At 44.9% G+C, this 27,778-nt stretch overlaps 3 protein-coding genes across 15 annotated transcripts in view; 2 read left to right on the forward strand and 1 right to left on the reverse strand.

Annotated features, from left to right (window-relative positions):
* The window catches only part of SCAPER (S-phase cyclin A associated protein in the ER), a 154,137-nt gene extending 134,812 nt beyond the window's left edge, over positions 1–19,325 (forward strand). For all 10 annotated transcript variants that reach the window (XM_065076208.1, XM_065076203.1, XM_065076206.1 and 7 more), the window contains 3 exons: positions 14,302–14,493; positions 17,174–17,225; positions 18,881–19,325. In XM_065076208.1, the coding sequence (XP_064932280.1) occupies positions 14,302–14,493; positions 17,174–17,225; positions 18,881–18,975 (339 nt within the window). In that variant the 3' untranslated portion in view covers positions 18,976–19,325. The remainder of the gene's footprint in view (positions 1–14,301; positions 14,494–17,173; positions 17,226–18,880) is intronic.
* Positions 19,326–19,836: 511 nt separating this feature from the next.
* Positions 19,837–27,778, forward strand: part of ETFA (electron transfer flavoprotein subunit alpha) — a 44,889-nt gene continuing 36,947 nt past the window's right edge. Inside the window, exon 1 of the mRNA XM_065076256.1 lies at positions 19,837–19,986. Coding sequence (XP_064932328.1) covers positions 19,864–19,986 — 123 coding nt within the window. The 5' untranslated portion in view covers positions 19,837–19,863. The remainder of the gene's footprint in view (positions 19,987–27,778) is intronic.
* ISL2 (ISL LIM homeobox 2) lies at positions 21,208–24,332 on the reverse strand. Of its 4 annotated transcripts, XM_065076247.1 has the most exons (6): positions 24,174–24,332; positions 22,903–23,092; positions 22,444–22,706; positions 22,054–22,337; positions 21,785–21,955; positions 21,208–21,658 (listed from the first exon to the last, which is right to left on the reverse strand). In XM_065076247.1, the coding sequence occupies exons 1-6, from the start codon at positions 24,229–24,231 to the stop codon at positions 21,542–21,544; spliced, it is 1,083 nt and encodes a 360-aa protein (XP_064932319.1). In that variant the 5' UTR covers positions 24,232–24,332; the 3' UTR covers positions 21,208–21,541. The 4 variants fall into 4 exon arrangements, with proteins under 4 accessions (XP_064932319.1, XP_064932318.1, XP_064932317.1 ...); XM_065076246.1 differs by having other exon boundaries at positions 21,785–22,337; XM_065076245.1 differs by lacking the exon at positions 24,174–24,332 and having other exon boundaries at positions 22,903–23,978.

A 27,778-nucleotide genomic window follows, 5' to 3' on the forward strand; every position in this document is an offset into this window, starting at 1 on the left:
GGGCAGGACACCAAGGACATGCCCGGGGTCCGTCTGTGGGTGGGCAGGACACCAAGGACATGCCCGGGGTCCGTCTGTGGGTGAGCAGGACACCAAGGACATGCCCGGGGTCCGTCTGTGGGTGAGCAGGACACCAAGGACATGCCCGGGGTCCGTCTGTGGGTGGGCAGGACACCAAGGACGTGCCCGGGGTCCATCTACGGGTGGGCAGGACACCAAGGACGTGCCCGGGGTCCATCTACGGGTGGGCAGGACACCAAGGACGTGCCCGGGGTCCATCTGCGGGCGTCCTCCCCAGCCAGGGTTCTGGCAGGGACTTGCAGTCTTCAGCTTGTGCGCTTGGGGTCAGGGTCATGTGCCATCATTAATCTGCCCCTGGCCTGAGTTAATTTTCAGGATGCAAAGGGAGCTTCTGCAGCTCTGAGAGACAAGGTTAGGTCTTTGGTTTAAAAAAACACGGTATGTTAGTACTTCTCACACACTAAAACTGGTCTTTTACGGTGTTTTGCTTTGGTGGTACTATCTCAAGAGATGGCATGGTGTGCTTAACTTCTGATGTGATTTCTGATATTCCTAATGAATAAGTTTTTAACTGAGGAAGTGGCATTTTGGTTTGGTTTCTTTTGTTTAAAAAAACATTTTTAAGAACTTGTGGCGTTCCTCACTCGGGTACTTGCAAAATGCAGGGAAGGTTTTTTTAGTAAAAGGAAGTATTTTTATTTTTACTACTAGGCAAAGCAGTATAAGTTGCTTACAGTCCTTATTTTCAGGTGCTGTTAGTGTTGTGACTTCCAATAAGGATACGATGCCTTCATGAGAAGGGAAGTGCTTTCAGTTCACTCAGCTATGGTTTAATTTTTTATTGTATTATGAGCTTCCAATTTTTTCTTTGGTTGTGATTCATCTGCAGAGTCCTACTAAAAATAAAAAATTGCTCTCGCAATGAAAGCTTTCAAACAGTAGGCTTGGACTCCTGGAAAGAACAGCATCATAAAAATAGATACATTAGACTTGAGCTATGAAAACAAAATTTCCATAGAGCCTGATTGCTCTTTTTATTTAGTAGTTCAACAAACTTTAAAGGAGTCAATAGCTGTTGTATTTCAAAGCAAATTCACATTATTCTCGCAGTCAAATGGGCATTTGTTTTGAAATGTCTGTAGTTTAAATAACTCTTTTCCTCTCTAAATTTGTGTTTCTTATTACAAAACTTTCTGTGTTTTCATTCTTTCAACTCTTGGGAAAAAAAAAAAAAAAGAGCAGATATTTGTTTGGAGTTTTTGGTGTGCCTTTTGTAATTCCTCTGTCTGCACACATCAGCAGATAAATATCCAAAACAGCATACTGGAATCAAGAAAAAAGGCTCTACAGTTTCCCAGTCTGGAGAATAGATAGCTTTCTAAAAAGGAAATTTTACAGCCCATCAACCTCAACATTGACCTTCTGTAGTAGCACTGTGATTTAAGTAAGTGAATTATTTCCACTAGGCGGTCAAAATAATAAAAGGGCAGTATCCTAAATATTTCACGTTCATAGGAGAAATCTTCCAAGAGCATCATATGCCTATCATTTAATGTGATATAGGTTTGCCTGGTTTTATTACAGCATCTGTAAAACTCTTTACATGTAGTTGAGTGGCAAATGAAAAAGGAGAGTTCCTTTGTCTCGTATAGCTTTGAGATTCCTGCTTCAGCGCAGCTCCCGGGATCCCCAGATCAGCGGAGGGGCTCCCAGGGTGCTGCGCCCCGCAGGGACCGAGCGCAGGCTCCCAGTTAGCCTCTGCCTTTTGGTCCGGGCCCAGGCAGTTCTGTCGAGGAGCGATGAGGACAATGGATTCCTGAGGAACGCATTCCTCAGTGTTTTGATAGCGCTTGCTCTGTTTATTTTAGAAAGACTGTGATTTTGCTGACTTTGCCCACATATAATATATTAGTAATATTCCTTTCCTTTTTCTGTATTTTGTTTTAACATTCATAAAGCTTTTTCAGGGCAGCTGCTGTCACTGAAGAAATAAATCACTTATGAAACTGAAAATTTCAAAAAGCAAAGAGTGTTTCTTTAATATTTTAAATGCTTTAACGTCATTAGTCAAGCCTAAACTGCGCTGTCTGTTTTGTATCGGCACGTGAACCTTTGTTTACTACAGAGTCAGACAGCCAGCGTTTCTCGAGACGGGATTCTGTAATCGCGCCGCAGCGGAGCTCGGCTTTATTAGGCATCTGCTTTGCATGAAGTATGGTCAAGGAAACGGATTATCTTTTTTTGGCCACCATTTAATCTACTAACGTACAAAAACAGGTCCCATGATACTAAGGATAGACATGTAAAACGAAACTGCAATAAAATAATGTCCAATCTTTCAATAAACCCACCATACTATATCGGACTACGAGATTACAGTTTCTAATTAAAATGTTCTTGTTAATTAAAAATATCCTTCTATTTCATTACATTTTTATTCCCGTTCATTGTTTGATTTAATTATTATAATGAATATAATTAGCATATTGTGTCAGCTCGCTTCATTTGCATTTTATATTGGATAATTGAATGTGGTCCTGTAATTAAATTAACATGAATGACAGATGATTTGGCTTCTTTCACATTGCTGTATTGGGAATAAAAGTCTTTCCATATTCATTGCAGTTAGTGAATATTTTTCATATGAAAAGTCATCACAAATCAGGTCCTCAGACTCAGGATCTTGCCTGACAGGCTCTAAAAGAACTCGCGTTGTTCATTTGTATTGTTATACATTTATTTAAATAAAACCAGCTTTTGTTCTTTCAGTCTTAACACACGCTGTATTTAGAGTGCTTTAGAAGAATCTCACTAACTTTTGGGATTTGTAGGATACGGAACTGTGTCCTTCTAAATTATCGAACTAAAACATACTACTGCTAGATTGCAAAACAAAATCTCTGTGAAAGAGCTAGGGAAAAGAGTATGCAGCTTTAAAAAATGTAATTATAAAATTAAGCTTTGTAGATAGAAGTAAAAACTTCTCATAGAGTAACCAATGCAATTGGAAAAAATTGGATACAGAAACTCTGTGTCCTGAAGAAGGAATTCATCCCCGAACGTTTGTGTTCCAGTTCCTGAGTCTGACCGGCTTATTTCTCTGTCACTCCAAACCTTTTATCCCTAGACACTCATGTCCATAAGAACACTACATTAGTCTTACTGTAAGCTTACAAATATGAAGTGGTAATACCTAATAATCAATATGTTGAAAATAGAAGAATTAGATGTAATAGTATCATTCACTTATAATAAGTGTATCCTTGCTATATAGATGAGAAAAAACTATCGCAAAACATAATTCAGGCATACCAGCTAGTGCCAGTTACAGGAATAAGGAACAGTAAGATCAGAATATTTCGGGAGAGGAATTTCTCCTGTTTTAGAAACATATAATGTCACACGGCTGTATCACAGGTATAAATCTTACGTTCAAAGAAATTAAAATATTATCTGGTAGGCACAGTTCTGAAAGGATCGTGACGTTTTTGACTCATTCCCAGCCCAGAGCCCAGAGAGAGGCTTCATCCGGAGGTGGTCTTTTCTCTTTGCTTGTTAAATGATGACTTATCATTCTATTTTCTTACTTTTAAGCTTTTTTCATGTGGCAAGTCTTACTTCTGTCATAAAATAGCAGTATGCTTTAGCACACAGTAAGTGTATATCACATATGTGTGTATGTGTATGACATATATCCCACCTATGGTTACAAGTACTGCTGAGTTGTAAGGGACACGTACAAAGTGACTGTAGATTAAAACTTTCCTTCTCTAGGGAAATTATTCTGTGCTTTTGCCAGTGTTAGTGCATATTGAGTTTCAGTATGTGGCCGATTTCCTCTAGTGTTACCATGAAGAGAGAAAAATACTTTTAAAATGGAAAAATCGTGAAAATCAGAAGTTGACAGGAGAACTTGGAGGAACGGTTATAAAAATATCATGTAGAGTTTCCATAAGGGTTGTTTACTAGAGGCCATCATTAAGCTTTCATTATGTTGCTTTTGGGACTATGGAGTGAGTGGAACAATTTTGACCTCGTAGGTGCAGTTTTTGAAAATACAACACAAGAGTAAAGGTGCAGGAATTGGTAGTTACTGTATAGTTAATGTCTGTGTTTGTGAGTAAATACTATCTGAAATCACTTAATTCTGATTTTGTTAGTTTCTTTTCAGAGGAGGGATTTTTGGGAGTATGGATTTCCTGCTGAGGTTGTGGGTTTAATTCTTTATACCTTTCAAAAAAACAGGAAAAAAAAACCCACCCACAACCTTTTAAAGCTTTATAGCTCTGAATGAAAAATATGCCTGCTAAATTTTGTGGAATAGCTGATTTCGGCAAGTGAGTGATTCATGGGAAGTTGTAGTCTTGACTACCATTCAGGAGCACTTCAGCTTGTGAACAGAAAATCCCCTAGGGATTAGACTCACCAAGTTGAAATGGAGTAAATTAAACCAGATCTGTAACGTATGCTTTTTCTCTATCAGCCTTACATACTCAGACCACATAAATTCACTTAAGTGAGCCAATGTCTTCAGAAAAGATGACATTCTTATCTAGGCAGTCAGTGAAAAGGGGAGATGCCGCTTAGGTAATTTGTCAGACACCTTTGTTGTTATTTGAGTGTACTGATGGCCTTTTTCTTTTTAAAGAATGATCTAGGACAAAGCAAATAAAATACAGCAAAAGCATGTGGGACTGCATATTTCACGCATCACATCTTCATTGTATTTCTGACATTCCAAAATGCATCCCATATTTTTTTTATTTTTTTAATTTTTTCCTTTTATTTTGTTAGCGGGTGTGGGGAAGGTAATTTGAGCAAAGACTTAACATGAAATCAAGTGTATTTAGTTTCAGTTCATGATGGCTGTCTGGTTTCTGTAGGAGGGGAAGAGAGAGTGCAGAGAGTGTATAGGAATTAATATGAGAAATGAATGCACTTGGATTTATCTTATTGTCTTAAACGGTAGACACAAAAGAATAAACTCAGCTCCCAACATCATAAAAGCCAGCACTTTCAACAACCTTAAAATACAGTCCTTGACTGAAGCTTAGAGATGAAGGGAGAGAGCAATCGGCTAATGCCGCCTCCGCAGGGCGACGTTCTAATCTTACTCCTGGGTCAGGAATAAAAAGAGTTTGGTGATCTCAGCTTAGTCCCCAGTGGACCTCTGTCCACATTGAGAAAACACCACAGAGTTTGGCATAATCCGGCTTAATAAGCAGTTTCTTCTCAGCTAAGACCTGGGCCTGGAACATGTTGGGTTTGGCCGGTGGAGATCCGCTGGCGAGGATGGAGGCGGCCGCTTGCGCAACGCTCGCCTTGCTCTGCCTCCTGCCCACCCAGCCTGTCGGTCTCGCCTTTTCATGAGAATTCAATTTCACACAGAAATTTAAAACAAAGTCTAAAGCCTGCAAATATTTAATCGGGCCTTGTGAGCTATTGTCTGCCTCGCCTCATGTGTGAGGGAACTCCCTGTACTTCTCCCATGAACTCCAAGTTTTCCAAGTCTCTGTAGCCCCCCAGTGAGTGTCCCCAACACCGCCAGGCCCCCGGGGAGGGGACGCCAGCCTGCTCTGTGTTCACAGCTTTGGGCTCGGGCAGCTGACAGTTGTTCCAAGCACTTGGATGCTGCTCTAAGGGTGGGAGCCTGCAAGAGGCCCAAAAAAACTCTCCCAAACCCATTTCATCATGTTCAGCTGAAGTAACACTTACTTGAAGTGATACTGCAACATAAAGAAAAAACAAAATGCATTAAATCATGCGAAGTGAGTACTATGGAAAATCTTGCTCGTCTTCCTCTCCCTGTAGTAATGGGTAAATTGTAGCACATTTTTTGTGGCAGAAAAGTACTTTTTCTTGCTCTCTATTTGAAGCTTTTCCTCAGCCAGCTCTGTAACATGTCCAGTGGCTCGAAGTTTCACAGACTTTTTAGTTGATGATCAGATATCTTCAAACCCTTTGCATTTATTGTGGAAGCCAGAAGACAGAATGTACTATTTATTTATTATTATTACTACTTACTTATTTATTGCTGAATTGAATCTATATATACTCCATTTGTTGTCTTATAACTACGGTGACTTGTTAGTTGTCACTTTGGGCGACATTTTTTCAAGAGCTTTCTATAAAGAACTTCTTTATCTACATTTCCCACTAGCATCACTTTTGATAAACATTTTTCCATCTTTACGGCATCACTGCTTGTATGTGCTATTGTTTTATCCTAAATGCTCAGATGGCTTAGGATGATTACACAAAAACCACTCAGATCATTTCTTTTCTTTGCTGTATATACACAGAGCACCACTGAATCTCTGTGCTTCAACCATAGAGCCAGCTCTAAAGGGACAATGCTCATAATGTGGTTTATAGGAAGACTAATGTTATTTCTGAACTCCGTTATCTTCTCTCTGAAAGCTTACATGTGACGTTAAGAAAATAAACGCCAGAATTTCTCAAATAGATAAAATTCTGATTTTTAATTTGAATGTAGCATTCTGGAACATTGTTTTTGCATGGAAGTGGTGCTCCGATTCCTGGTAGATATTAGGAGGAATTTAGAACATTCTTTGCTCAGAGCCTCGGCAATAGTGGAGTTTGCAAAATGGAAAGAAAAGAGCTCGACCTTAAAACAGAAGAAGAGCCTAAGTGGTGACATACTCTGCTGATTAAATACTAGCAGCATGAGATCTGTTTATATAGAAGTAGAGAAATAATGCAGATCTAACTTTGAAGAGAAACTCTGGACTACTAATATAAAGACTTATTTCTTTTACAGAGTTATAAATAACCTGCCATCAAACAAAAGGGTTTAACTGTTTGATGGAATACTGTAGTTACAGAGATTAGAAGCACAGTTCCTGTTCAATAGTTATTAGTTGTTTGTACAAATTAGAATTGACATTTATATAAATTATAAATAAATAGAAAAGAAACACTAATAGTTCCCATACCAACAGTACAATGTTAAGATCCAAATGTTTATAACGGCCACGTTCAAGTTTGGAATTGTAGGTCATACGAGATAGTGAAAAAGGCAAAGAGTGCCCCTTACAGAAACATTTGCTTTTCAGTCTGAGTTGTTCTAAGAAAATTACATCCGAACCTGAAATACTTTATAGCAGAAGAGCACAGTCAAGAAGGAAAAAGAGCACATTTTAATGCTTCGTTTCATTTTAAAAAAAGGGAAATTCTATTGAGAAGGATGTGTTTCTAGAAAGTTAAGTCAGCTCGCTGATCATCACTGTATTTGCTTCTAAGTACCTATGGAATACACTGTTTCACTAGTAGTTTTTTCTGTCCTAGAACTGAGGAAGATTTAGCTTCAGAAAGTTTTAAACTTTGCAAAGTTATGTTTCAGCTCTGCTTTCTTGTATCCACTTCACATTGGCATAATTTTGCCTCACTTCTCATTTGATAAATATCTACGACTTCTAATACTTGGTCAAAATTACTAAAAAACACGAGCCTGACTGTAGAATACTTAAGAACACAGCATTGTTGAGCAGAGTTGGTCACACGAGAGCGCTGCACTGAAATAACTTGCAAGATTTTGTTCATATTTTGACTTTTGGGGGTTTTTGTGGCTACAGATTCAAGTTCTCACCTTGGCAGTCTTTCTCCTTTCTCTGCCGTCTTAAAGCAGCAAGAAGTAGTTTTCCCTTTCTTCTGTGGATGAAAGAAACTGATAGGCTACAGGAAGAACCCGTAAGTCACATTATTTTCCTGGTACACTGTGGCCAAGCAAACATTGCTCTGCTTCTGGGAAACCTGGCAGCACCTGTGCAGTTCCAGGTCCTCAGATGGCAGCTGAGAATTGCTGGACATTGTCTCTGCCTTGTGAGATGGACATCCCCTACCCCTGCAGCTCTGATGGGTGGTGGCTGTGCCCTGGCAGTCTGCTTCTTTTTTCCGCATATTTTAACAGCATAACATTAAGATATAGCAAAAGGAACACAGATAATAAGCAAACAATGTTATCCATTTAACATCTAAAGACATTGATTTTTTTGTCTCTTCCGGTGTTTTTGTGTAGTTGATTTCTGGAAGGCAATGTGAGCAGGCAGACAGAGTAACCATGTGGCTACTAGGAGAGATGTGGGAGAGCATCCAGGCTGCTGTGAGTTTTTCTGTTAACTGTGTGGAAAGCACCCCCGTGCACCTTTGTGTAGAAAAGTGTTGCTGATAACTTCAGTGAAGTGTTTGCTTAACAAAAAATGAGCTTTTGCAGAATCATTGTCCTAATGGAAATGAGAAATTTGTGATAAAGGAAATCAGGGGGCAGCACTACAGAATGAAAACGAGAACTCAAATTAAGTTACAGGGTCTACTAGGAAAAGTGCCCACATGCAGTGTTTCTGTTTGGTAACACTTAAATCATGTCTTCCAGCTGTGTTTGTGAGAAGTCTTCAGCAAGTCTCCCAACAAAGAAACAAACCCGATGGCAGTCCAGGCCCATGTTCCTGAGCCGGGCTGAGGCTGGGGGCTCTGCTGTGTGCCCCACAGTCCCCAGGGGCCCAGCACCAGCTGGGTCCCCCAGCCCTGGGCTTAAAGGACCCTGGAACGATGGATTATCGTTGGCAGCATTGCTTGTCATGCCAAAATGTATGTAGCAAATGGCCCCATAGCAAATGTGCTGCCTTGTTTATCAGCTGCCTTTCAGCTAGGAAAGCTGCTTCAATCAGTTAAAAACGTGCCCTGGTGTGGCCTTAGGCTTGGACTTGTTAACCTGACCACTGTCTAGCTGGTTGGAGGAGAACAGATTCTTGCCAGGTTTAAACCAGGTCATTTTTAACCTGGAACACTGTTGGGATTTTTTAAATCATTTGAGGGGTTGAGGAGCAACATTTGAGGAAATAATTGAATAGAAAGATAAACATTATTATCATTTTAGACATGTAATTAATATTTGGTAGTTTTCTAAGTGTATGGATAATCTTCAGTAAATGGTAATAATTGATTCATAGTGTTAGGATTCTCTGGTCTAGCAGAGTTTAGTTCATTGAGAACGTAGCTTGCTTTCTGAATTAGTTGAATACTCCTCAGTTCTTTGTTTTGCCTTTGTACAGACAAAAAGCTTGCCGCTCGTTTCCTCTTCTTCCTGACCAGAAAATTAATTAGCCTCTTTGAAAGATAATTCCAGTGTTTTTATGATATGTATGGACAGAAATAACTGACATGAATTATGTCTTTCCAGAGCTGCACATGTCCAAGTGAAACAAGAAAACCTAAATCCATCAGCAGAACTAGACTAAATATTGCTCTAAAAATCAGCACTTCTACTCTGCAGTAATCCCGGACTAACCTTCCGTAGTACACAAGGAGTAGAAAAGTCTTTGGTCTGAGACTGAACTATTTCTTTTGTTACTTGTAGTAAAATATCTGACAATATTTAACATACATGCATAGAACCGCTGAAAACCAGTCTGTGACCATAATCTTCTTAAATCTCTAGAAGGTTGAAGGCAAAGTTTTAAATTCAATTAGTTTCTTTTCTTTTTAATGCTTTGCATATGTACGTAGCTAAATTGTGTGCTATTATAGCTTGGAAACAAAAATTCAGATTGTCACCAAACATACTACTCCGCAGTTAAAAAAGCAATTTGGTTGAACTACTAGTTCTTGAAAAATTAGTACCATGCATCTCTATTGCATGTCTAATTAGGATGTGAATATATGAATGATATGAATACATGAATTATCAGTCAAATTCAGTTTGGCTAATATCTGTTCAGTATTTTGCATACTAGTCATTCTTTGACTTTCTGGCTGACATTTTAGTTTTCTCAGTGAAAGTCCTGTTTATTCTTTACAAGATGCTTATAAACTTGGTTATCTGATTGTGAAGATACAGTTTCAAAGGCTAGAGGTTTCTTATTTTTTCTTGTAAAATTAACCATTGACTTGGTACAGTTTTACTTCTGATTTAACATGTACCTGTATCATTGCTGAATTGTTCAAAAGATCTGGATCCCATTGTGAAGATTTTATTACTCTGCTTTGACCAAAAAAATCATACATATTCATTTTAAAAGTAATTCTAGTTTTCATTCATGATAAAAGGAATATAGAGAAAGATTAAGTGAAAGACAAATACATATAGAGAGAGTGAGTGTGTAAATAGAATTAGGAGGTGTTCACTAAAACATCTTTCCCTTGCTAGTTCTCATGCAAAGGCTGCACTGTGTATTGCCCTTGCAAGCAAGGAAGGGAGTCACCTTGCTACGATTCTCATTCCTGCAGGATCGTCAGAAAGTTATTTCTGGGCCCTTGGAGCTTCACAGAAAAATTAAATGAGCTGCAACATTCCCTTTGCTACCCAGAGGAAAATCATACGCATGTGATTTGGGTCTGTGTGGTTTATTCGTTCGCTAGCAAAGGCCTCTGGCCCTGGGCAGATCTCCGGTGCGAGGTGCCGGGAGCAGAACGGCTGCTGGAGCTCTCCTGGGGAACCCGAGGAGGAACAGGGAGTCCAGCGGGGAACATCCCCCAGCAGTCACCTCAGGTCTGCAGCCAGACCCCCTACCCAAGATACAGGGAGAACCTTATCTCCCAGCAAAATGATGAGTTCCCCTCACAACTTTATTACTGTTCCATACCTCAGGGAGCTTTTAATTCTTTGATTGATTGTCCTTTTTTATTGCTCAAGTGCTGTGTGGCATATTGCTGGCTTTTGTCATTGGAGTCTGTTTTGAAAGACTGACTTTTACGCTGCTTCAGACGTTCACAGCCAGAACTGCAGCAACTAGGGAAGCAATATACTGTACACTGAATATTGGCCCAAGTAAACTTGAGGAAAAAATGGATTCTATCTAGAGACTTAAGAAATCGTGAATCATGCTTTCCCGAGTGATAAACTTCAGGAATACAGTGGATCGGGGTGGTTATTGCACTGGTGAGTGCAGAGTGCACTTTGCAAAGAGTCACACGGGAGCGTGGATTGCCTGGTAGGGCAGAACAGAATGCCTGACCCTCTGGCTATTGGAGATAAAGCAAATTAGCGGGACCTGTAGAAGGCTATAAACTGGTGGGAGTGACAGAAGGTAACAGATGGGCAACCTTGAAAGGTGTTGCTCAGTAAAAAGTTCGCACAGGTCATCACATCAGTCACTATGCTGGACAGCCGGCTAGTGTGGACTCAGTAGTGTCCGTGCTGGAGGAAAGCTGGAAATTCAGACAGTGTAAAATTGTATTCTTATAGGTGACTTTTAGCAAAGGTCAAAAGTAAAAATCGGATATTGGAGTGGCATATATTGTGCAGCTTTCATAAGAACTTATAAGGTGTAGAGGTTGCTGCAGTTCAGTACAATAAAGGATTGAAGCTGCTCTAGCCTCTCATTTTCAGCAGGCTTTTGCGTGAAGAGTAAACGGTGCCCTTGACCAGTGGTTTGTGGTGTGCTAGCCCCGAATCATGTTGCCACGCTCTGCAGCGGGGGCCCCCCCTCGGAAATGGAGTGGGCTCTAGAGTTTGACTGGTAGCACAAAAAAATCCTTCATTAATTCATCATGAAGTAGCAATTCAGAAAAGTATTTGCTGTGTCTCTTGCCTGTGCATAGTTTGGGTCTTCAGAGGGTTATTCCAATGTTTACTGCATTGGGCCAAAAATAAGCTGAGCAAGTGCATCTTCTTTGGAATTTATTACAGCTAAGCACAGGTAAACCAATAAGATTGTATGAATATCTATAAATGTTGAGATTAAGCAAAAGTTTTTAATGAAATATGGAAAACATTAATGTGAGTTTCCTGCTCTGGATTAAAAAAATAAATAAATGTAGCTTGTACTAATTTGATAGGTCTCAATTCAGCAAAATAAAACCACAAGCAAATATTAATGGAACCTAGGCATGTATCTGAAATTAAGCAGGTGCTTAAATGCTTGGCTGTACAGAAATACAGTGATTTAATTAGGATCTTGTTCTGTTTGACAGGCATATCTGACTTTCAGGCTAGAGAGAGAGCAACAAGAAAAGCTGATTCTAGGTAAATGTGTCTGGATTCCAGTATGTGACAGGAGGAAAAGTGAGCTTTCTGCACGGGATTTCAGTAAGGAGTTTTTGTCTCGTATTAAGAGTATTTGATGAGTATGCCAGGCCTGCAGATCTTCCTGGGATCATTCAGCCAAGTGACTGCTTCAAAACAGAAAAAAATAAGTCAAGAGAAGTATTTCTCCACCATAAAGAAGTCATAGGCAAGGCTTTCATTTGTTTTCTTCGTTGTTGGTTGCTAAAGCAAGTGCTGGGTTGTACTCTCTCCACCAGTTGACAGTGCAACAAGGAGAACGTGCTCTGCTAGAGGTTTATTTGTTGGGTTTTTTTCCAGTAAGGGATGACTCATGATTTTTTTTTCAGAGTCCATAATATAGTGTATCAGGTTTAGTAGCTGCATTACTACAATGAGCTGAAATCGTTAAATTGATTCCACATGTGATAAATACCAGATTAAAACAATCGGCAGCTTTTGTATATACCTTCCTATCTTTGATGTTGATAACATCATAGTAGTGAAAATGCTGAAAAGAAAATTATGATGAAATAATAATTCTGTGAAAGCTGTTTGGGTATCGACACTGTTAGTTTGATGAGAATTTACTAATTATCTGTGGCATTTTTAGAACAGCTGTGAAATAAAAAATGAAAAGTCCCCAAACTTTCTTTTCCTCTGCTTGTTCATCAAGTGTACGGTGGCCATTAAAAAAAAAAATCAAGAGTTCTGTTCTTCTGTCCGGGATCAGAAATACCAATTGTAGTTATTTTAGTACATTTACAGTTGCTTTTAAGTACTTTTCTGATTGTAGAATTTACCATCGAAAAACATAGATTTACGTAGTAGCCCTTCCATTTAATTTAAAATTCAAATAGTAATCACAAATTTGGAAGGCTCCCTCTCGCTTACAGGGCGGTAGCCGATAGTGAACTTCAGGATCATCCAAATGCATCAGTGATATTTTGCTCAAAATAAGGGCTGAATGTGTGCTCAAGTGTCACATATTTGGCTGCCTTTTAAAAATCCTCCTGTCTTTAAAGGCATTAAGACATTTCTACCAGTATTTTGCAAGGTCTTTTTGAAAGTGGCTTTCTTCCTTGAACTGAAAAAATGCAAACTATTGCTTTGTTGATCTTGTTTTTAAACTGAACTACATTATCAACTGAGAGTGTGCTCTGAAGGTATTGTTAAAAGTGCTTTGAAAACTTGTAAATCCCTGTAATTTATGTTCCTGTGGTCTCAAGTGCTTCTTTCTGTCCTTCTGGTTTTAATTTGAATGCAGTCTTGTCTGGGTGTGTACCTGTAAAATTGTGTTTTTCCAAGTACAATTTACAGTCATGACCCTAAGTTTTACAGTGTTCTAACCTTATAGGAGCTTCCTCCTATGCCGAAAAGCCAACTTTGGGTCAAACAGCTCTTTCATATTATAATTGTCTAATCAAGGTTACTTGGAACAGGTCCGATTTGGGCATTTTTTAGTTTATCACAGAGACTTTATAAGAATATCAAGTAAATTGGAAAGGTTCCTTTGCAGGAGACCAGCAATAGCATTGCCTTATTTCTTCAGATGTACACAGTTGTAAACTTAGCCTGCTTCATGACAACAGTCCCATTTATCTAAACAATTCTCCTTTTAGAGTCAATGGCACTGATAGAAACTGAGATAAGAAATACAGATGGGAGGATCTTTCTGAGGCTCTACTTACTGAAACTCCGTGCTGTGCAGCTTACAATCACCTTTTCTTTTTGGTGCCTGAGAATGCGTGGCAGACATCTACCCTGAAACAGAGTCCGCTCGAATTGCCAGAGAGCTCTCTAGCAAAGGACGATCAAGCTTCGGGGGGGTTTACAGTCCTCATGGTCTCTTTCTTGATTTTCTTTCCTCCTAAAGACATGCTTACTGTGTTTAAATGGCAGGGGTTGAGGTTTTTTGTTTCGTAGCTCTGATTTACAATCGTCCCTTTGCTGTAATTCTTTGTCTTTTGAATGAAGGTATTATCTATTTTGTCATAATCTGGAGATTAATCCCCTTCTCATTTACTTGCCGTCTTTTTGGGTGATACAGGAAAAAGAAGTCTCACAGTCTTAAATTCTTTGTGTTCCTCTGCAATAAAAATAATACTCGCACACACACTAAACCAGAAGTTACTTGGACTAAACGTTATAAGCTTTATTTTTAGTATTTATTCCTTAGCCGTGCTCATTTTTTTAGCATGACTTCAACAGCCTTGGTGGTTAACAGGAAGAGAACAGATAGATCACGTGTTTTAATTCTGTTGCGTTTGTGTTTTCAGATCATTGTACAGTCTGGCCGTCACCCCACGGTGCTGCAAAAACTCTGCCAGTTGCCGTTCCAGTATTTCAGTGATCCTCGTTTAATCAAAGTGCTCTTCCCTTCGCTAATAGCTGCTTGTTACAATAACCCTCAGAACAAGATCATCCTGGAGCAGGAGATGAGTTCGATTTTACTCGCCACGTTCATTCAGGTAGCTATTGCAGTAACGTACCAGCCGTGGGCAGGGGAACTGCAGCCGGTTTTCTCGCCTTTGCTGTGTATATGGGAATCATTTGACTTCAGTAAAACAAGTAAACAGCATTGAAGTACTTTAAGATTCTCTGTAGCTCTTTTCAAACCACAGATTATTCCTGTACTTGAGGCATCTTATAACACTAAAAGGTTACTGAGTAGTTCAGGTTCTCACTATCACGTGCAGAATCCTGTTTGCATTAAAGTTACTGCATGTGCTGGGAAGATTTGATGTAGATCCTGCTATTACAAGACAATTCTTAAAATATTTATTTTTTAAAAACTACCACACGTAGCAAATCTGAAATATGTATATTAATCTGTTTACATGCAAATGTACAGTTGTATACTGTGTACATTAGATTTACAGAGAGGACTAAACAGAAGTGTATATATTTTATGCAGAAAATACACAGAACATATGTTACTGGTCTAATCTTGCAATCTTTATTTTTGACAGTAAGCCACTGAGGTCATTACAAATACTGTTTTGAATAAGGATTTAAAGCATTTTTGTTCCCTTTGTCTAAATTTATATGCTGTGCTTTATGTATCAGATTTTATGCTTGTCCTATGTTTTCCATACATTTTATTGACTGTTTCCAATTAATAAATGCAGTTTTCGTAAACAGTTTACTGTTAAAAAATAATACACGTTTAGGAGTCTAGTAATTCTGTATCAGTCACCTGAAAGTTACATTGTTGATACAGAAACATTAGTCAAACTCTTTTTCCTAATGCTTCACAGCTAGTCCAAGGGTAGGCTACGCGGATTTGGGAGAGAAGGCCCAAGAACTAAATATTTACTGAAAGTCTTAGCATAACATCAAACTTCTGAGTGCAACTACTTTTTATCCTTTTAATACTAAAATAATTGCATAGGAGTTTAAAAAAAAAGGTTGGAACTTAGTATTAAAATAATTTGCTATATAGTAATGGACTTCTGGTTAAATACAAAGCTGTAATTTATCTTTGACCTTCTTATAGTGAAACTACAGATTTCAGTGTAGAAGTTGCAGTGGCAGAAAGTAATTTAAGCATTCTGAGTAAATGCAGCAAGTTTAGTTTGGTTTCTTTCAGCCACAAAACGTGAGTGGGGGAGAGTGTTCTGTATATAAATAATTAAGGTTATTTACCTTGATTTCTGTGCTATAAGAGAGAGAAGGACATTTAAGTCCCCAGTAGCTACAGCAAAGCATATTTACAAAAGCAAACATTATTAATTTGATTTCCAATTAGAGGTATATGTTAGATGCCAAGTCCACGTAGTATGCTCGGAGCCTTAAAAAAAGGTGTTATATTAAAATACGGAAGATCCTTGTGTGCTGTAAAGTGTCACGTCTTTGCTGACTTCACTGGTACTTTAGTATTTTATCCATTTAAAAATCTAATCCCAAATGTTCAACACACGGAGAGAACGATTCTGAAAGGAGCCAGGGAACGTTCAGATACCCGCACACACAGCACGGACTTGCCTCTGCACTTTTATTTCAACTCGCTGCTGTTTGTCAAGCAAATCTCTCATTTGTTTCAGTGGAAGGTTTGGGACAGACTGTAAAATGTTTCCCCATGACTAGAAAATGAGATTCTTCCTGTGCCAGGGAATGCAAAAAGAAGTCCTGTTTACGTAAAAGTTTGGTGGTGTGTACAAATATAACACTTAAATACAGTGTGTTAAATGTGTGCAGCGTAAATTAAAGGATAATGATTGCTGGATTTTATAACGACCCACATTATACCTCCCTACCAATGGATTCATTTCCATCATCTGAAGTTTGCATCATCCTTCTTATTTTTGCTACTTCTGTTTCTAGATGTGCCGAAATAATTAAAAAACATTTAGTAGTATCCATTACTTGCTAAACTGTATTTCTTATGTCAAGTAATACCATCTGTGCTCAGTGCACACTCAAAAAACAGATAGGAATCCTAAAAGCCCTCTCGACGCTGGGGCAGCCGCCTCGCACACTCGCGCGTTGTCCCCGGCACAGGCGATGTCCTCGCTGACTCCGGAGGATACAGCATCCCGTCCGACAGCCGCGTCCCGTCCGACAGCCGCATCCCATCCCACAGCCACATCCCATCCCACAGCCGCATCCCGTCCGCAGCCGCGGGGGCCGCTCACTGCCCAGCGGGCTGCGACGGGACCGGAGCTCGTCACGGCTGTGGAAGAACTTTGCTTACTCTCAGGAGATCGAGACCTCGGGCTCCCGGGTCACCGGGAAACACAGATGATGAAATTGGGATAATTCAAGAATTCTATAAGAGTGCATTTGGAGCCAGGAGCATGAATCTAAAACACCGTTTGTTTAAAAAAAACCCACAGCTATAGTAAATGTTCTCTTAATTTAAAAGTTATGATAGTAACTGTTTCCTAAGAAGATACTAAAATCCTGTTGTTTCTGTTGTGTATTTTTTTTCAAAAAATATATAAATAAAGGCATAAAAATCCACTATATATGATAGAATTTAAATGCTGGCAGTATTCTGATATATAGTAAACTGTCCAGACTTTGTTAATTTTCAGACTTCCTGCAGTATTAGTGGTTTTAAGTGACCGTGAAGACTTTAAAATGTTGCTTTAATTCCTCAAATGTAAGATCTGAAAACCTGATGCCTTTATTTTTTTCCCCTTGTAGGATTTTGCACAGAGTTCAAGCCAAACGGATAATCAGTTATCTCAGCAGAGGGGTATGTGTCCAATTAAATGCAACAGAGTAGCAGTTGGATAACAAAATGTGTAAATGCTATATTTTACTGTGATTTAAAGTTTTTGAATCTGCATCATGATTAAAGAAATATAGTAAATTGCAAAAGGATTTTACAGTTTGAGGAGAGGCTCTCTGACTTACAATCTGACTTAAAAGTACATGTCTTCCAGTCTGCTACTCATCGTATCAGGAATTGACACTGTTAATCTTTACTGAATGCCTACGTGGTATCGTGTCTTAAAATGTGATACTGTATGTGCACATATTTAATTAGCTGTCACAAAGGCTACCTTCAAAAGTTTTAGGTTGCAGAAGCCACACAGCTGTGCCAACACACCCAGGGAGCCAAAAGTTACTAAAATACTGTCCTGCAATTATCCTGTAAAGTCTGTCAGTTTGTAGAAGGGTTGGGAGGGTTTGGGTTTTTTTTCCCTTGGTTGTTGTAAATATCCAGTAAAACGCAGTTAACCTCTTTAGGCTAAACATTTGAAAGATTCTTAGCTAAGATGGCTATTACTTATTAAACACATCTGAAATTCAGGTGTGTTGTTGGGAATCTGCTCTTGAGTCACCTGTATTTTATACAAAGTACGTCGCTCGGACAGTCATTTCTCCTCCATAGCAAGCAGAATTCCACCACCATTTTGCTGCACATTTGGCAGAAGCTTAGCAGTTCTAGGTGTAAAATGTAAGCTTTGTGTTTAAAAATAAATTATAAAATATAAGATTTGCATGAATTTATGGAGATTTTTACTGTCAACATTATACCTGTTGGTCTGAAGCAGCCTCACGCAGTGTCTGCAGCACAGACTTTCCAGGATTGTGTTTGCAAGAGAATCTGCTCGAGAAACGTCTAAAAGCCAAGTGGAAAACGGCTTTTTATTGTCATTATTCAAACTGAATGAACTTTCAGACTAAGATGAGTATATGGTGACATGTGACTGTGATTTCTAAACATTTCCCCAGTTGCAAAAAAGCTGACTTAATAACAGTATAAGCAGGGTTCTTTTTGACCATTATATCACTTAAATGTGAAGGGCGATGTCCCCAAAACAATAAATGGGAACAATAGCGCTGCTGGGAACAAAACTTGAAGCACAAGCCCGGTTGTTGGGCGCTGCAACAAGCCGCTCGCAGGGCCGGACCCCGCAGACCTGTGCACGCATGTGTAGTCCTGTTCACGTCACCAGCAGTGCTTGTAGGAGTAAAAGCTGCGTGTGTAATCGTGCTGTGAGCTTTGGGGAAATCGGGGAGCAGAACTCCTCCGCAGCACGTTGCGAAGAACGGAGCTGCCGAGCAGAGCTGCGCAAACTTGAACGAGGCTCAATCGCTCCCCAGTGGGTCTGAGAACATAAAATGTGTAAAGATGTATAATGTTCTTGTGTGTAAAGCAGAGAGCCTGATCCTGAAGCTTAAAAATCTAAGCCTTTGCTCATCAGGGCCTTCTGCCCCCATGTTTAAAGCCAAACCTCGATGTCTGGAGCTCGACAGGGACATTACCCCATAATTTGAGAAGTTTTTGGTAGGAGGAGTAAACTACTTGAAGTATTTGAACTTGCCACATTTTCGTTATTCTTGTTTTATTGCTATCTTAAGAGATAATAACTTGGTAAATTTATGTTTTGTCTTCAACAGAAAAATTTTTCAATTCTCAAGATTATCTTGAGCTGTCCAACAGATTCCCCCGCCAGTCCTGGGAAGAAGCTCGGCAGTTCTTCTTGAAAAAATAAGTGTTGTATTTGGCTTTATAATCCCTAATATCGTCATGCTGACCGATTCCTGCTGACTACCTTCTTTAAAAGGCTCTTCTGAAAAGTTTTTGATACTCTCAGTACTTACGCTGTAGATATATAATTTGCACTATTTATATCATAAGTACTGTAGATACTTTAAATTTCTGTTTTATAATTTTGATAATTTGAGTTTGTTTCATTCACATATCCTATGTCATTATTTGGGTGTTTTCTGCCCTGAGATGTGGTGGCACTTGTACTGCAGAACTGCTGAAATAAGATTGCAAATAGAGAAAACATGTTCTATATATCTTGTAATAAAGTAACTTATTCTGTCTGTAGTGTGACTTCTGTGTTACAAATGTTGGTGTGTTTGAATTACCATAAGCAACACAATGCTCAGAGGAAAAAAAAGTCCTAACATGTCTTTCCAGTTAATCAAAAGTCTAAATAATTTGTCAGATTTGGCTCTGAGGAAAGTTCAGTCATAATTTTTTGGTGATTTGGGATTAGTCACGCAATATGGATTTTTTCTTTTTTAAACCACACGCATTCTTAACGTTTCGATAAGACTTTAATAACGCTTGTTTAAACCTCGCTGTGTTTTCTTAACGGTGAAAGTTCCACGGAACAGAATTAAAACGTGACAACAGCGGCGTGTCTCGGTCAGGTTTATTTTCCCGCCGAAGGCCCCGGCTGTGAGGGGGCGCGCGACGCCCCGGGCCATGCGCAGCGGCTCCCTCAGGGAACCGGCCGGCAGCACCCGCCGCTCCCGGGCCGCCGGCGCCTCACGGCCGTGGGGACCGATACTGTCCCCTCTTCGCGGCCCCGAGCCGCGGAACGCTCGCCGGCCGGGCTCGGCCCGCACCTGAGCCGGCGGCGGCAATGTCGGCGAGGCCGCCGCGGATTTACGGCCCGGGCGGCCCCGCTGCCGGTGACGGGAACAGCTCGTCTCGATCTAGGCCCGAGAGAGCGCGAGGAGCCGAAACTGGATCCCGCCGGAGTCAGGTAACTCGGGGCCCCGCGACCGGGTTGGCGGGGCCGGGAGACCCTTCTCACCTGTCCCCGGACCGAGGGACTTCCCGCCCCGGCGGCATCCCCTGACTGAGGCGGCCCTGGCAGCCCGGGTGTCCCGTGCGCCCCGACGGCAGCGCGGGTGGGCCGCGCCGATCAGCTCGCCCGGGGGGCCGGTGCCTGCACACCCGCAGGCTCAGCCCCTCGCGGCGGTAGAGCCGTCCCCACCAGCTCGGGGACTCGGGTAGGGCCCAGCGCGCTCCCTCCTCCCCGAGGGCGCGAGCCCGATTGCCCTGGGAGGGGACGCGGGGGCGGCTCGCCGTGGTGTGGCGCTGCCCGGGCCTGCGGTCCCGCCGGGAGCCGGCCCTGAGAGCATTCCCGCACGGGTAACGGGGAGGGAGCGGGAGCCGCGCTCCCAGGTGATGCCAAACGCAGATAAGGAGCCGCCGCTTGCGTCTAGACTGGGGGATGAGTGTATGAGAGGGGACGGCTCGGCTCGGCTCGGCTCGCCGCCGCCGCCGCCCCGGGGGAACCCCCACGGCCGGGTCCCGCCGGCCCCGGGAGAAGGCGAGGCGGTCCCGCACAGCGGCAGGTGCGGGCACGACCCGGCCGGACCCGGGGGCTGCTCCGAAAGGGAAACCTGCGCTCCGCCTCCTCGGCTATAAATAAGAGGTCCGGAGCGGGAAAGCCGATTAGCGAGGTGCGGGGAGGCCGTGCAGGCAAAGCCGGCCAGCGCCCGTCCCGATCCGCACCCCAACCCGGCCCGCTCCGCGCCCCGAGCCGACCGCTTCGCACACGGGTGGCCCCCGCCGCCACCCTCCCGCCGCTTTTTTCGTTTTAATCCTTTCCTTTTCCTTCTTTCTCTTTTTTTATTAAGTCCAAAATATTTAATCCCACTATTGAACCGCCGACTCTGACAATAAATAACAATAACTTACTTTTGTTCGTTAAAGGCTCAAACAATCCGTCCTCCGTCCACTGATAACATAATTAGTACTGGTTTTCCCGTTAAAAAGTCTCGTTTCCGTGTCCCGTTTTTCCAGCGATCATGCGGGGCCGGGCGCCGCGGCCCGGGAGAGGCATCGGCGTGAGATGAGGCTGGATGGCGCGGCTCCGCGGCCGCGGAAAGGCGCGCACGCCAGGGGAGTCTCTCCCCACTTTGTATTGTATCTCTGTTTTCTTTTCCCTTCCAAAAAGGGAAGAAAAGCCGTAGCCGGCAAAAGTGGCGGCAGAGGCAGCCTGTCACTGTGCCGGGCTCCAGCGGTGAAATCCGCGTTTCTTTGGGGGAAAGAAACATCGAAATCCGCAGGGAAAAAATCCAAAATAACGAAATAACCAGGGCGGGGGCTCTTTCTCCGGTCTAGTGAAGGCAGCGAGGATCCTGGTGCTTTTTTGGCCGTCAGTAACATATTTTTTGTTTGTTTTTAAATAAGAATAATTAAAAAACAAAGGCGTTTGTCCGGCGCTCTGGGAGCGGCCCGGGGCCGGGTGTCTCATGCAGGGAGCGCAGGCATGCGGAAGTCCCGCGGCGGCGGGCGGCCGGGCGGCCTCACGTCTCGGCCGGGCTGGGCACCATGCTGTTGGGGGTGTCGGGGAGCTGGGAGGACAGCGAGGTCACGTCGCTGCCGGAGGACGTGCCCAAGGAGCCGGACTCGGAGAAAGAGACCTGGGGGAGCAGTGGCGGTGAGGGCCCGGCGCCGTCCCCCCGTTCCCCTCCCATAGCGCCCGGGCCCGTTGGGCCGGGGCTGCCCTCCCCCCGCTACCCGACGGAGCGGCCCGGCGCGGCTCTCACCAGCTGCTGGAAGGCGGCGGGCTGCTCCAGGTCGCTCTGCAGGGCGAACTCGCTGAGCGCTTTCCAGGGCGGCTGGTAGGTCTGGACCTCCACGGCGCTGCCCTGCACGGCGCTCTCGTGGCGGATGGGGCTGCCGGCCACCAGCGGCGTCCCGGTGAGGCCCTGCAGGCTCTGCGGGCACACGGGGCTTCAGCGCGGCTGCCGCCCAAGCCCACCGGCCCGGGACCCCCCTCCCACCTCTCTCTCCTGCGGAGCGGGCGGGCGCTCACCGTCTTGTCGCTGTGCTGCTGTTGCTGGAGCTGCTTCATGAGAATGGACTTTTTCTTGTCCTTGCAGCGCTTGTTCTGGAACCAGACGCGGATGACGCGGGGGCTGAGCCCCGTCATCTCTACCAGCTGCTCCTTCATCAGGGCGTCGGGGCGCGGGTTGGCGGCGTAGCAGGTCCGCAGCGTGTGCAGCTGCTTCTCGTTCAGCACCGTCCGCACGCGGGTGGTCTTCTCCGCTGCCTTGTGCGCCGGCGGCCGCGGGGGGGGCGGCCGCCCGGGCACCGGTTCTGTGGCGGGCAAGGAGGGTGCGCACCGTCAGCACCGCCACCCGCCGCAGCCCACCCGCCCACCCCGCCCGTCGCCCGTCCCCCGTCCCAAGGGGTGAGCCGGTACCTGCGAGGTGCGCTGCGCCGGGCGGCGGCAGCGCGGGGCTCTGCGGCCCGCGGGCGGCGGCGGCACCGTCGGGGGGCGGCCCGTGGTCGGCGCGGCAGAGCAGGTCGCGCTCCCGCAGGCAGAACTGGTCGCCGGGCAGGAGCTGGCGGCCGCAGGCGGCGCAGCGGAAGCACTCCAGGTGGTAGACGTGGTCTCTGGCGCGCATCACCAGGTCGCTGCTGCTGAAGGCCGCCCGGCACTGGGCGCACTTGATGCCGAAGAGCCTGCGGGGACGGGATGCGCTGTCAGGGCCCGCGGCCGCACCGTCGGGGCGACTCCGGGCGACGGGCAGCAGCCAAGAGTCGGGTTTTCGTTTGGGGGAAATTCAGGGAGTTTTAAGGGGCTTTTGTGCTTTTTCGGGTTTGGCTTTGGTTGTTTGTTTTTTTTTTTTTTAACGAGCGCCGGTGCATTCGGGGTCACCTGCTGTAGTCCCGCTTGCAATAGGCCTTGCCGTCGCGCAGGAAGCACGTGCAGGTCTCGTCCAGCGGCTGCCCGCACTCGGCGCACTTGAGGCAGGCGACGTGCCACTCCAGGTCCGGCGACACCCGCAGCAGGAAGGGGTCCTGGATGCGGCCCCCGCAGCCCGCGCACAGGGCCAGCCCCGGCCGCCCTGCCGGGAGCAAGCGGGGCACAGTCAGGGGCAGCGATGTGCAAGGAATTCCCCAGGAATTAGGGAAAGACACTTTTTTCTTATTTTTTACTTTTTTTTTCCTTTTTCTTACTTTTTTTTTTTTTTTGGCAAAATAGGCAGAAATAGAAATAAAGACAGAAACAGGGAGAGAAAGAAAGGATGGAAACATGAAAGGAGATAAATAAATGCAGCCAGAATGTTTTTTAAAAGGAAATTTGATGGCGAGAAATAAATGCAGGAAGACAGAGGCATAAAAGTAGAATTTTGGAAAAGGAAATAAAAGCAGAAAGACAGAAACTCTAAAACAAAAGCTGAGGAAAAAAACAATTAAAGAAAGAAAAAGAAAAAAGGAATGACAGAAAGAGGGGAAAAAAAGACAGAAACTCTAAAACAAAAACTGAGGAAAAAAAATAAAGAAAGAAAAAAAAGAAATGACAGAAAGAGGAAAAAACAGTGAAAAAAAAACCGCAAAGAGACAGTTAAAACGAGAACATGGACAAATGAAAACAGTAAGAGACAAGAAATCAAAAAGACAGAAAGAGAAATAGAACCAAACAAAACCAGACGAACAGAAAGAGAAAGAAAGAAATAAAAACGGAAAGAGAAATTTTTTAAAAAGACTAACCGAAACACGGAAGGAGAGAAAGAAAGAAAAACGATAACACAGGCAGAGGAGGGAAGGGAAGAAAGGAAAAGCAGAGGAAAAGAGAGAAAGAAATAGGAACAGCAGAAAGAAAGGACATAAGCAGCGCGGACAGCCGAAAGGACAGGCATTCGGTAAGAAATGGAGCCAGCGGGGGCCGTGGAGCGCTGGGCACGAACGGGAATAGCGGCACCGGGCATGCCACGGGCCGAGCCCGCAGCCGCCCGCGCCCGCCGCGCTGCCGCAGCCCTTCCCGGCGCTGTCACCGCGCCCGCGGGTCCGGGGCGCCGCGGTGGCCGCCAGCCCGCCCGACGGCATCGGCGGCGCGGAGCCCGGCCCCGCAACGTCCCGCAGAGCCCCGCGGCCGCTCCACCGCGCCCGTCCGCCCCGCCGCCGCGTCGCCCTGCGCGCACTTACTCTTGGCGGGCTCCCCCATGGCGCCCGGGAGCGGCCGCGGGAGAAGGATGTCCACCATGCGGGCGGCCCCTGCGCACCGGCCGCGATGCGCGATGCGGGATGCGGCGCCGCCGCTCCACCACTACCCGCGCCGCACGGGGCGGGGGCCGCGCCCGCCCCCCCGGGCCCGCCCCGCCGGGCCGCGCCGTGATGTCAGCGCGCACCGGCCGCCCGGGGGGGGGGGCGGTGCTGACCTCACCGCGCGGCCCCCAGAGGCGATTGGTGGCCGAGGGGAGGGCGCCCGCGGATTGGCCGTGGTGAACAATGGGCGCGCGGTGGCGCGCGGAGTGGCGCGGAGTCCCCGCGCACCCCGCGGGAGCCCGGCTTCGTGTGGTGCGACGCTGGCTCGGACGGGGCGGGTGGTCCTGTGAGCCGCGGAAGAAGCTCCTCCGCAGGGACGGAAGGTGTGCGTCTCAGTGCCCTGCTCCCCGGCAGCAGCGGAACTCACCCGACAGCCGCGGCCGCCTGCGGGACCCTCGGACCGCCTGGCACGGTGCCCAGCGCCGTGCGCCCCGTGTCTGTACACGGAGGGGACGGCGGCATCGGTAGCCCTAGCAGATGGAGATTCGTTTCAGCTTTTTTTGCCCTCTGTTTTCCATATTATTTTCTTCACGCCTTTTATTTTCTCTTTCCTTTATTTCCCTTTTTCTGTTCTTGTCCCTTTCTTTCGTCTTTTACTTCATTGTCTCTTTTCCTGGCGTTTCTGGTGCCGCAGGCAGGTGCCCACGGATGGACGCGGCGGGACAGTCCCCGGCGCTGCGCAGCGCGGCATCCCCGCGGCAGACGGGAAGGGTGCTTCGCGGTGTATGGCAGCTGAAGGCTGCGCGCTCGCGGAGCGAGTACCGGCTGAGGGGCGTGCGCGGGAGCGCCGCCTCGACGGACCCGAACGGGACCGCCGGCATCATTGAGGCGGCCATCCAGGGCAGTAAGCTGCGCGATGGGCTGAAATTAGACGAAATAAAAGTACTTTACCGCATTTTCATGCACCTGATCCCATGCTGCTCTTGCAGCGGAACCTCTCCTATTGTTTTCTTATCCCTTCTATTCATTTTTCCTCCCTTCTTCTCCCTGGTCTCCATGGGCTTCTTGTGCATTAGCAGAAAAATAGGTAGAGCACTTCAGCGGCCTTTGACTCAGTTTTAAATTCCCAAAGACTTCACAGCATGGCAGTATGATGTGCTGAAAAGGTCCATAAAAGCTTGTAAGTGCTGGAATTGAGATTGCTGCTGTCTTTGGGCTTTGGTCCTGCCCCTTCCCTCCACACAATCACCTTCTTAATTTTGTACACAGAATTTGACAGGCATAGACCAACCTGTATGGCTTGGGAAGGACACAGTGTCACTACATTTTGGCTCAGGAAGGGAAGGCTGTGCTTGTTTTGCTCAGAGGAAGCAGGCAGGATGGGTTTTCCAGCTGAAGCACTTGGTTTTGTATGAGTCAGGCACCCTGTAGGTATGAAACCTCAGAAGTTGAGGAGGAGGAGAGGAGGATTTGGATATCTAGCATTTGACTATTTGACCCACTCTTCCCAGCCTGACCCCAGCCCCTGCTATGCCTTTGATGACCCCAGATGCTGAAAGCAAACATTTAAGTTTGCACAGGTGCCAAGAAAGGAACCAGGATGGTGTTTGTGGTACCCATGTCAGCAGGGGCATGTGTTGCCAGGGGATTTGAGCATCCCTGCCCACCCTTGCATGTGCGAAGGTGCAGAGGTGCGGTGTGGCAATGACATTCTCGGGGTAGGGCAAAGCAAGCCCATGTGCCCCCTGCCTGTGTGGCAGTGGCAGGGTGGCCCTGGTGCCTGTCAGGGTTTGTGGTCTGACTGCTGTCTGCCATCAGCATGGCTCATTTGCCAGCAGCAGAACTGAGCTGGGAGGTGAGGGATGCAAAGGGCTTTGGAAAAGTTTGGCTGACTCTTCAAACAGGGGTGATCCCATGGGATGGGTGACGGGAACTTTCACAGTGCTGCCATGGCCATGGGGTGCCACGGGGTGTCCTGCCAATGCCTGGGTGTCTGGCAGGAAAGGGGGTGCGGAACTGTGACTCCAGCCCAGGCTGGAGTCCACGGAGTCCTGAGTGAGTCAGCATCTGCATGTGTTAACAATAAAATGCAAAAATAAAATGTCAGAGTGATAGGAGAATGAGACACGTCAAGAATACAGCAGCTTGGCAGGGATGCTCCATGTTGCATCACTGTTTTTCTCACTGGAGGGCAGGGTCCTTTCTGCTCTTCCAAACCTCCCACCAGCTTAGGAATAGGAAAGGTTACAGCTGAGCCAGGCAAACTTTTCCAAACCAACACAAGGCTGCTCTGCAGGCACACCTCTGTCAGTACTGACACCAGGCAGGTACAGTGGGACTGGGCTCAGTTCATGACCAGGCAGGTAGGACGAGGGTGGACAGTGCTGCACGGCAAGTTTAGTAGAAAACCCCAAAAACGGACTTGCCAGGGAAATGCTGAAAACCCTGAACCTCCTCTAGGTGATGTATGAAAAACTTTAAAATTACTACAGGTAATGCCAAGAGGCATAAAGCCAGCCCAATACCACCATGTTTTACAAAAAAGTTAATTGTTGGTTCATTGGGGGCAGGGGGGTGGGGGTGTGTGAGAGAAAGTGCATCATAAAATCATAGAATAATAAATGTCAGGAAGGACCTCTGGAAAACTGCTTTCAGGTCACTTGGAACTGCTGGAAGCATTTGCTGGTCAAAACCAAATGCAATCTCTCCTGCCACATCAATTACTCCTTAATCCCCTCCACCCAGTGTCCAGGGTTTCCAGCCACTTCTGGGGCATTTCCAGTTGGGTTTGGTGCAAGAGCTAGCCGGGGCTGCCTGGCCGTGGGGTGAGGCTGGCTGGCAGTGCTTCCCACTCTCTATGGAGCAACTCTTCGGTTTTTCTCCCAAATGGAAATACAAGGGGAAACGGTAACAATTTTTTTGTTTGCAGCAGATTGCAAAGGCAGTAAATGCTGATTCTTTCAGAGCCAGCCATGGATTAAGTCCATTATAAAATTAAAACAGATGGAACACAATTTCACTTACATTACAAAAAAGGACAAGGAACCATCTGCAATAAGATTTAACATTGCAAAGCTATTGTTATCATGTTACCATTAAAACCTTTGATGAAGGGTTTTCTTGCACAAACTTGTTCACATGAAACAAATGTTTTATTTATCCATCTTCCTAAGATAATAATATTTTATTTAAAATGATGACATCTCTCAAAAAACTGCTCTTGGTTCTACCAGAGCATGTAAAAACAAAGAAATGTTGTAAAACTTCAACGTCGAACCATTGGGGGCTTCAATGGGAGGGATGTAGCAAAAGGAGAATTCACTGCCCATTTTTCCTTTAAAAAACATTTCCTTGTGTTTGGGAACAATGTCTGATACTGAAAATAGATAATTAATGAGATAATGGGATACTGGATGTCACCTCCTGTCCAATGGGATTATCTGATGGCTAATTATGGACAGATTGTGATTAATGTGATTATGGATTGGATATTAATCTGATTCTGGATTGATCTAGTTATGTTTTAGTCTGCTCCAAATGGTTAA

This window comes from Columba livia, chromosome 11, assembly GCF_036013475.1.
Source record: "Columba livia isolate bColLiv1 breed racing homer chromosome 11, bColLiv1.pat.W.v2, whole genome shotgun sequence".
In the NCBI taxonomy this organism is placed as follows: Eukaryota; Metazoa; Chordata; class Aves; order Columbiformes; family Columbidae; genus Columba; species Columba livia.

Bases quoted from the DNA above. Each gene is read 5' to 3' on its own strand.
- ISL2 (XM_065076244.1), bottom strand. From the start codon at position 23,282: ATGTTTCCATCCTTTCTTTCTCTCCCTGTTTCTGTCTTTATTTCTATT. The intron at 22,707-22,902 runs GTGACCCCGAAT...CCGTCCCCGCAG, and splicing joins TGCAAGCGGGACTACAGCAG to GCTCTTCGGCATCAAGTGCG. The intron at 21,659-21,784 runs GTGAGAGCCGCG...CTGCTCCCCCAG, and splicing joins CCGCCGCCTTCCAGCAGCTG to GTCTCTTTCTCCGAGTCCGG.